The 10592-nt window shown below is 38.9% G+C and overlaps 1 protein-coding gene across 4 annotated transcripts in view; it reads left to right on the forward strand.

Annotated features, from left to right (window-relative positions):
- Lmpt (Limpet) overlaps positions 1 to 2681 on the forward strand; it is a 512992-nt gene extending 510311 nt beyond the window's left edge. For all 4 annotated transcript variants that reach the window (XM_065224671.1, XM_065224672.1, XM_065224673.1 and 1 more), the window contains one exon: positions 876 to 2681. In XM_065224671.1, the coding sequence (XP_065080743.1) occupies positions 876 to 1033 (158 nt within the window). In that variant the 3' untranslated portion in view covers positions 1034 to 2681. The remainder of the gene's footprint in view (positions 1 to 875) is intronic.
- The last annotated feature ends 7911 nt before the right edge of the window (positions 2682 to 10592 follow it).

Below are 10592 nucleotides of genomic sequence, written 5' to 3' on the forward strand. Positions count from 1 at the left end.
TAAACTTCTGGAAAAAGTCCGAAGCCAGTGGGCTTAAGGAACAGTCGCAAGATACTCCAAGGAGAAGAAGGGAAAAAATCTGAAGGAAATTGATTTTTGTGGGATGTAAGCACAATATTTCCACATGCTCTAATTATCCAGCAATTTTCCTTATATTCATAACATATCCCTGAAGTTTTCAAAACATTCCTGAATTGCACTTCGGAATATCCCTCTCGGAACTCCTTCGAGGTTCTTGCAATTATCCTGAAGTTAATGGGATTGTTTCGAAGTTTTCTGATCATCCTCGAAGTACTCGGAACTTCCCTGATTATAATAAATGGAATATCAGCATTAAAGTTCTTTAATCTTCTCAATTTTTTATTTTTTTTTAAGTTCTCGAAACTGGTTCACTACTTGACTAGCTTATTGGTCCCAAGCAAATCGATTAACGTACCCCATTCCAGTCGAAATTCTAGTACTACACAATGTTTGTTTTGATTCGCTATGAAAGTTTGACAGATAAAATGAGGGATTCGTGGATTTTTCTATGTTTCGAGGGGTGCATCGATTAGCTTGGGACCGAAGATAGTACCAGAGCTGAGCCAAAAAGTTGAGATCGTTTCTTCGGGACCTTCTGCTCTTAGAGTTACCTCTATGGTACGGTGGCTTCATTAAAGCCATACAAGTATGAACGACTGAAACCAGAACACTGTAAAAAGTTGTTCCAATCGACCAAAGCAGTGCATTTTAACAGTTCGATCGGAACAGCTTTTGGCAGATGGCCATACTTTTACTAGAGGGCTCTAGGTTTCATTCCTACTATGTTATCTACTGCGTTTAATATTAAAGCTTGTGACATAGCCATTAACCTACTTACTCACCTTCGTTCACAGGAATCGGCGGTACCCGTTTCATCTCGTTCGAGGACCGTCACTGGCACAACGATTGCTTCATCTGCGCCATCTGCAAAACGTCACTGGTCGGCCGCGGTTTCATTACCGACGAACAGGATGTCATCTGTCCGGAATGCGCCAAGCAAAAACTGATGTAAGAAATTACAACACCAACAACTACAACACCGGTCAGTGGCACTTCGTAAGCATATGTACACAAATTTAAAAAAAACACACACACACACACACACATGTAGAAAACAACACGAAAACAAATTAAACAACCAACCTATAGTAAAACCGCAGACAAATAGGTCTAACCCATCTTCAATGTTTTCAATCGTACTGCCAACTTATGAACATTTAAAACCAGAATGAATGGCGAACGTACCTAGTTATGTATGTGTTTGTCTGCGGTAAACTCCCTCTCTAAATTGTAAACGGAATCAACTAAAGTAACAAACAACGAAACACAACACAATGATATTCTAAAAAACAACAATGTGTTAAGGAATTGAAAATGAATGAAAAAATATTCATTGTAGAGAAGAAATACAAAATATGTCAAAAAGTGTAGCAAAGTCTTTCACAGTGTACAAGTTGTCAAAGTGACGGACAGATGGCCATTTTGCGGTGGGATAAGTTTTCACTATGCGGCGTCATTGTTTTCAGCTTTTGCTTAAAACCCGAAAGATTATTTATTCTCCACATTTAGCTATTTTTAACACTGATTAAACAGTTTGATTTTCGGCTTCAAAGTTTATTTCCTTATACACACGGTAATGTCCTAGAGTGTTTGTCATAGTGAATGTTTTTAAAACAACAGGGATGAAGTATTTTTCCTAGAGAATCAGAAATATATTTTAATGAAACAAAATACGCAGTGAAATTGAGTTTACAATGGTTACGCTATGGGCTTTATTAACTGTATCCTTATTGTGACACTTTCAAAGCAACACACACACACACACGAGATTAGCGGGAACGGCCTATATTCACAAAAGTTGCCTTTTACTAAAGAACAAACTAAGAAACAAACATCAAACCTACACCTTAAAATGAGAATGTGACAAATTTTAAAATAATTGTCGTTCTAGTTTTTAGCGGCTTTTACAGAATCAACAAAAAAAAAATAGAAACACAAAATAAAGTATTTAAAACGTAGAATGAAGAAAAATGCTTTCTTAAAGAAAATTTATCCTTAACATTGATCGCTTATCTCCTTCCTCTTTATGTTATATGTTGATAATCGTAAAATTAAGCAGAAACCAGGAGAAAGAAGGAATCAATTATTACTACTACTACTATAACTAGGCGGTCAACGAAATGAAGAAAACTGTATTTAAACGAATAAAAAAAATGAAAATATATGATTAGATAACTCTATCAGAGCAGATTGATTTAACATTTACTAAAGATAATCCTAATGCTAGAGAGAAGAAAAGAAGCAAGCAGAAAAGTACCCTTGAATGTAGAATTGTTAATATCAGAACCATATGTTTTTTTTTTGTATTTTATTTCCGAAGCAGTATCGTATAACGAATATTTTTACCGTTAAATTTATTATTTATTCACATTAACACCTCGATTACCATATTGTTGATAAAGGAAAATAGGAAAGGCGATGATGTTTTGACAAACATGATCATTATACTTTATTGTGTGGAAGAATGCAGGCGATAGTGAGGACATTTACAACTATATCAAATCAAAAAAGCTAATCATTTCACCTCTTCTTTGTTATACTTAATAATATTTTAGTGATAGTTGGATTTTTCAATAAATAAATTATCTCTTCGAAACAGAGTTGGGCGGATCTGTTTGTTTTTCGAGAGAGTTTGAAAGAAATCAAGTGTCTTTTTATTTAGGCACAAGCAGCTGTATCGGCAGTTGCCAAATGGGCGGTCTCAGCCGGGTTCCAACTCTCAGCAGCAAAGAGTATCCGCTATCACGTCTACGCTACTGGTCACCGAGTCGGCGGCGCTTCTATCAAGATTGGGGATCAACCGACACCCCTGAAAAAAAAACGATACGCATCTTGGGCGTTCTAGTTGATCGACACTTAACCTTCACGCAACACTTCCACAGCGTTAAGGATAGTTGCAAGACCCGCATAAACCTTATCAAAACAATCTCCATGCCGCACCGCACCAACAACCGAGCTATCCGGCTGCATGTAGCCAAGGTAGTTATTGACAGCCGTTTGCTCTACGGTCTGGAGCTCACCGCAATGGCCAAGGATAAACTGTTGCAAGTCCTTGCACCGGTTTACAACGGCTACATCCGGGTAGTTTCAGGTCTCCTGCCCTCGAAGCCGCCTGACACAGCCTGCACTGAAGTCGGGGTACTTCCTTTCCGGTTTCGAATCGACACCGCAGTCGCCATCAAAGCGGCTTCCTACTTGGCAAAAACATCGGGTAATAAATGGATCTATCTCCTCGAGGAGGAGAACAGAATCCTCCGTACAGCAGCCAATACCGACCTCCCCCCAAGAGCCAAGAGCCACTGGGTGGGAGGAAAAAATTGGCAATCGAAAATAGTTAAACATCGAAAGCCAAATTAAGGACCAGTTTAGGGCAAGAGACAACTCAACGGCGCTCAGACATTCCGTCGCGGAGATGCTAAACTCCGGGTACCCCAGGCATACGCACCGTTTTACGGACGGGTCCACATCGCACAACGGAATTGGGATGGGCATTGTGGGAAAGATCTCGCCAATGAGCTTGAGCCTACCGCCACAATGCTCTGTTTTTTTTTTTCTACAGAGACAGCAGCGATTTTCGAAGCAGCAATCACATCATCCGACCGACCAGTCATAATCCTCACTGATTCACACAACGTAATTTCTGCTCTCCGGTCCAACATGCCCACTTATCCGTGGATTCAGGAGATCATCAGACATGCCCCCCAACCATTGGCGTAGCTAGACAATTTATCTGCAGGGGGCCTAGATAATTCTTGAGGGTGCCTAGATAATTCTGGAGGGGGCCTAGATAATTCTGGAGGAGGGCTATATAATTCGGGAGGGACCTGGACCCCCTGGAACCCCCATTAGCTACGCCAATGCCCCCAACACAGTATTTGCTTGGGTTCCGGGGCATTGTGGCATCACTGGCAACTCCGACGCTGACAGACTGGCCGGGCGGGACCATCTGGTGCCAGGTACACCGATGAAGTTCCACTTCCGAACGTCAAGCGATGGGTCGAAACTTCCATGCAGGCTAGGTGGCAAGAAGAATGGTTGGCTTCGCACAAGTCACACCCGGCTCTCACACGATTTCGGCGGAGGAGTTTTCCGCAAGACCTGCGTCGTCTGTAATATTCCAGCCACCGTCGAGCAACACTATGGCCTTTCGGGGGAATATCGGTGACATACTGGGCGACGAAACTTCGATCCTGGCTACCCTGATCTCCTTCCTGAAGGACGATGGATTATTTTCAATGTTTGATTCCATCCTTTCGGCCGTCGGGACATCTCTACCGGACGGGGGGGGGGGGGCACCGCCTTCCACGGTGGAGCTCTGCCTTGTTCGTATTAGTCATTAAGTTAACTCAATATCAATGGTCTAGTTTGTTCTTCTGTGTTTCCCGAATTTTAAATGTCGTCCAACCAAAACTCTGTAAATTTCAACTATGTTTTTTTTTTTCAAGGCAGGCCTTATACCATAGAGGTAACTCTATAACCAGAAGTTCCCGAAGAAACAAGCTCAACTTTTTGGTTCAGCTCTGGTAGTCTCTTCGGCCCCAAGCTAATCGATGCAACCCTCGAAACATAGGAAAATCCACGAACCCCTCATTTTATCTGTCAAACTTTCATAGCGAATCAAAACAAACATAGTGTAGTACTGGAATTTATACTAGAATGGGACACGTTAATCGATTTGCTTGGGACCAATAGGCTAGTCAAGTAGTGAGCCAATTTAAAATCGTTAGTTTCGTATTGATTGTTGCTTATACCTCTGATATTTTTCCTGCAAAGTGAAGAATTATCCAATGGCTAAAATTCACTAAAGTAAAGAAAAAATCTACTTCGATTTATTTTTATATTTGGTGGTAAAACCAACAATCAATACGAAACTAACGATTTTAAATTGGCTCACCACTTTAGTAGCCTATTGGTCCCAAGCAAACGATTAACGTACCCTATTCTAGTTGAAATTCTATTACTACACTATGTTTGTTTTGATTCGCTATGAAAGTTTGACAGATAACATCAGGGGTGTGTGGATTCATACAGAACATGCAGGGGTGAGTGAAATAGCTTGGGACTGCTTGGGACCGTTGTTCTGGTACTGAGTGAGCCAAAAATAATAATGATTTTCTTCGGGACCCAGTGGTCTTAGAGTTACCTCTATGGTAAAACTACACACCCATTTTTATTCGCTGGAAACCAGCAACATTTTGCTGGATTTTGCCGAGCTGGAAATCCAGCAATCCTTCCAACAACATGCTTTTGCTTGCTGAACGACCAGCAAATTGATCCAGAGCTAATTTGACAGCACTTAACTGAAAAACCAGCAAAATGTACCGATTATCCAGTAAAATGAATTGGCAATCGTTTTGCTGGAAGAACAGTAATTTTCGTTTGTTTTGTTTTAAAGAAATCACATTTTTATCAGAATACATACAGTTTATTATATGATAATATGTTCGTGTATAATACATCACATTATGTGCTGGATTTCGGTTGCGCAAATTTATACCGAAAATCGATGCAGCTGTATGCACTCTTGATGGGTTACCAATGAAATTTCGCCTGACTGTAAAAATAAAAAGGAGCCTTGGTACAAAATTGCTTAAAGTTTGAATTTTACGCTTACTTCATGCACGGATAGAAATCTCCTTATACCTTTTGGCAAATTTCTATTGCTTTTTATTTATAAAATGTATAAGTCAACTAATAAGCAGACGCCTTGCAAAAAGTTTATGAAGATCATGTGTCAAATGAAATGTATAAGCGGTCACACATACCTTTTATGCATTCTTATAGGACCTATGTGGTTTGTCTTATGGAATGTATAAGGCTGATGTTTTGGCAAAAATGTATTATATTATAAGTGAAACACATGAATAAAATAATTAATTTTCGTTTCGTGTGACTTCCGCAGCATTATTGATTTTCTAGTGATAAATTTATGGTGTGCACTTATTAATTTTTTAACCGACTGAAAAATTATCTCATAGCTCGCAGCAGCCAACGATAGAACCGATCTTGATTTTGACATTTAATTCTGTTAGCTGGAACAATCAGCGAAATAATATCGATTACTGGTTTAACAGCAAAACTTGCTTTTGCTGGATACACTTCAGTAATTCATTTTGCTGGAACTTGAACTCAAAATTTGGTGTGACAGACTTTGATCGTGAAAAATGTGAAAACAACATCAAACCAGTTTGTCCCATCAGACCAAGGGGTTGGTCACTCCGCACAATGTGCCAAAAATACAGTTGGGCACACCTTGGCTCACTCTTTGGCACTGTTTGGTATGGTTAGAAATGTTCATGATCTTTGAAGTTAGTGGCAACACTGTACCATACCGCCTGCGCAGCGCATGTCTCAACTGTCAAATAATTGTTGTTGACACATTCCAATTTTTGGATTCGGGTAATCGCAACGGCGAATTTTCGGCCAAGATCTGCCATAGATTCCCCAAAACCAAGTTTGGATACTTACAAATCTGTTAATACTCGAAAAGTTGCAAATGCACCGTGAAATACACACACACTAAGATTATTTCACCGAAATCTGCGAAAACTTTCGGTTCGGTTTTCATAGATATTCGGTGAAAAAATACAGGGAATCTGGTAATACTTCACCGAACTGTTTACCGAAAGTTCAGATGTTGAGATTTCGGTAAAATTTCACAGACAGGATAGATTTGAACAAACCGTTTTCCGAGGAATTCCATTTTTGCGTGAACTTGATAAACTATATTGTTTAAAAATGAAATATTTTACTTTTTTATGAACCATAATCAGAACCATAGGGGAACTATCCGTACCTACCGGAATGAGACAGACAGACAGCTAAAAATTTGATTAGAAATAAGTAGGGATATTTTTTTTTAGAAAAACGTCGGAAATTTTAATAAATGGTGCCATTGAATTTATGAGTGGATAAATAATCCTCCGTCTTCGAATAGCTTGGGAGGTAATTTGGGACGGGAAGAAAATCCTCGATTAAATTTCGAAGCCTTCGTGGCTCGCATCGTGCTGCTTTTAGTTCGCAAATCTCATTCGTACACAAATGTAAGCAAACACGACACGAATAGTTTAACTAAGTATACTCAAAAAATTCCACACGTTTGATCGAAGTGTTTAAACACTTGATTTTTTAAATGCACAATCACATTTACTTTAAGTGTATTTCACCTTCGTTCAATGTATTATACACGATAATTTATAATGTTTCAAATTTTGAAATGTTGAAAATCTTTCACTATCTATTCAAGTGTATTCCACATTGAAGCACACTACTGTTCAAAACAGATGGATTTAATGTGTTTTGCATTTCAATGCGATGTGAATTGTTTGCTCAGAAAGGTAAACATCGAAAACAAGAGTTGTAACTTTATCCTATCAACCCGCCTCATATATATGAGAACAACCGTGGCACAGTGGGATCGAACGAAGACTCCAGCAGCAGCACACCCCAACAGTCCATGATCGAATCCCAAATCAGACCCATTAAGAAGTTATGTGAAAACTCTGGCCTCTGGCAGTTTTGTTTATATATTTGTCGATTCATTTTTAGAGTCGGTAAAGTAGAAGTCGATAAAGCAGAACATTGTAGAATATTGAACTATTATGTGTTAAGCTATTGATATCACCAAATGAGGCACATAGAATCCAAGTGTGTCACAATTCAAATCCATAGTGTTCAGGCATGATTCATAGCATAAGATTCACACATGAAATGGATGTGTTTCACAATAAGCGCAAAATTAAGTGTGAGACACATGATGATGACGTGTGGAATTTTTTGAGTGTAAAGATATGATATTCGACTATGAGTGTTTGAAAAATATTCCTCTCAAAAAAATCTAAAAAAACATTAAATAATTTTTTTAATTTTTTTTTTCTAATTTTTTTTTCTAATTTTTTTGACACAACAGCGGGGCCCTGTTTACTAAAAATGAACACATGAATAATGCTCGCGTAACATTTGAAAAGAGCCTATCAACTTTTGTAAATAATTTGCTAGGTCCTTTTCACGAGAACCGAAGTACGCCCACGCAAACCAAGAGCACTATCGGGAAGGGGAGAATTTCCTCTGCTCGATGGTGTTGTTAGTTTGCGTGAGCGTATTGATGAATCTACGTTACGATCGACCGGCAGATGGAAATGATGTGAAAATGAAAATGACGTTTTGCTATCTGTCAGATCGTATGGAATATTTTTTAGTACATCATCACTTTTATGATTTTGGAATCCAAACCTAGGGGTCGCATGCACTGGTGCAGTTTCGCGTAAATTCATCAATTCGGTTCGCACGAAAAACGCTTAACAAGTTTTGTGCACATAAGTTGATAGATCCTTTTTGTCGAGTGAGTGAACTCAAATCCATCCGTGCACTCGTCTATTCCCACTGGCGGTTGTGTTCATCGATGTTGCCTCTCAGCATTACCTGGTGCCACTTGAACGATCGGAAGCTGCAATTGCTCAGCCATAATAAAATAAAAGCCAGCTAAAACTAACCAAGCCGACTTCAAACTGCACAAACCGAAACACAATACAGAGTACACGGGGGCGACCCCGGCGTAGTGGTTAACATCCATACCTCTCACGCCAAAGTCACGAGTTCAAAACTCACCCCGGACAAGTCACAAATGACCCAAGAGTGTTAAAGTGACTACAATAAAAAAAAAAAAAAAAAACAAACAAACAGAGTACCTAGTGGTAAAGCACCGATTCTCTTCCTTTGTTACGATATCTCCCACACAAACTCGCTAAAAATAAAATGAAATGATTACTTAAGGATAATTATTGCCAAGCTATCATTAAGATAACTAAAACATTAAACACAGTTGTTTACTGTACAGGGTGCGTGACGAATTTTTGCAGTAAATTTCAAATAGTAATTTCTCATGCTTGTGCATCATGATTTAGATATATTTGGCAGCACTGGATAGCTTATACTGTTAGGTGTAAGATTTAAACAAACAATGTTGAGTAAACGTGTCGAAACAAAAGAGCAATCTGTCAGCCGTTGCCGCTTTGTTGCGCGCCGAAGTATGCATGAAAGAAATAATTCGGTCAGTAGTCAATTGCCGGAAAGCTACTGATACGGTTGATTTACTATAAATTTATAACAATTGTTTAGCTAGAAGGTAGATGAGCATGGCAAATTATATCGAAAATATGCACAAGCTAGATCCTAGATCTCGATTTTTATTTTCCATGCTGAGCACCAATGCTACCGACGCCATGGAGGCAGCTCCCACACCTGGACCCTACCTATCGACCCATCAACTCATGAACCGGTGACCAACTTCCCGAAGGAAGGCGGCGTCGACTGGGATTGAACCCAGGCCTGCTGAGATGAGAGGTAATCATTCTTAACACTACACCACCGGTGCCACTATAAACCGGTATCTGTAAGTATAAAACAATACTGATATAGTTTCTCTAAATAAAACGCTGTCCACACTGGAGAGTTATAACTCTGTTGTAACGGTTGTCAAATAATTGCAACACAGAAACAACCATCAAGCTACAACATGTTATAACTCTGTAGTCTGAACGTACTATAAAATAACAACAGCACAACCTACCTGCTTCGAAATTCAACTGATCATGATGGCTGATTTATACAATTTGAAAATACAAGTTATTTTTCATCCAGTATTGAATAAAGTTTATACTCCGCACATACCTCGGTACATACTATGGCTTGTATCATGTAGTAATATAGGCTGTCTGGCAATGAGCACTCATACATCTAGTTTTAACTGGAAATCCTATGTATGAGTGCTCATTGCAAGACAGCTTATATAACATGATATAAGCCATAGTTCTAAAAATGGTTAAAAAATAGTCATTAATGCAAAGATTCGTTTTTCCGTATATACACAATTCAACAGTGAACATGCATAAGGGCGTAAACGCGATGATCGATTCTCTTCGTCGATTTTCTCTTTTGTTAATAACTCGCTAGAATTAACGTTTCTCGGTGCGTTTGTTGTTGCTTTTGATAGCCAATACAACCTGTTACAACTCTGCATGCTTGCTGTCGAATTGGTTCGCACTGTCAAAAGGTTCGGTTTCGCACTGGGTTGTTTTGAAAAAGAGTGTGTACACGGTGTTCCACGAAAACCCATTAATGGGTATAAAAATACCCATTTCCGCTAAAAGTGCCCCTCCTCATTTAATGGGTAAACTATGGTTTACTCATATATGGGTAAATGGGTGGTCTGTCAATAAATGGGTGTTTTTTCACCCATTTTCTTATATTGTGTTTACCGTAAAATGGGTGAAAAAATACCCATTTTTACAAATGGAGGATGCAAGCACTCGTTGATGTAAAAATGTTTTTAAAACATTGAAAATAAATGCAGGTGTTCCGCTCAAATTTTTCACGAAACATTATAATACAAATTATCTATTGTATTGACTTATCCGTAAGCCTCTCCAACGTTTTGGATTCTAACATTTTCCGGAGATCGTTTACTTTCGCCAAATATGCTGCGGACAGTCTGTTTGCATCGAGGTTTGCAT

This window comes from Ochlerotatus camptorhynchus, unplaced genomic scaffold (genome assembly GCF_037179485.1).
Source record: "Ochlerotatus camptorhynchus isolate MF236.1 unplaced genomic scaffold, CSIRO-AGI_Acam_v1.1 ptg000213l, whole genome shotgun sequence".
NCBI classification, from domain to species: domain Eukaryota; kingdom Metazoa; phylum Arthropoda; class Insecta; order Diptera; family Culicidae; genus Ochlerotatus; species Ochlerotatus camptorhynchus.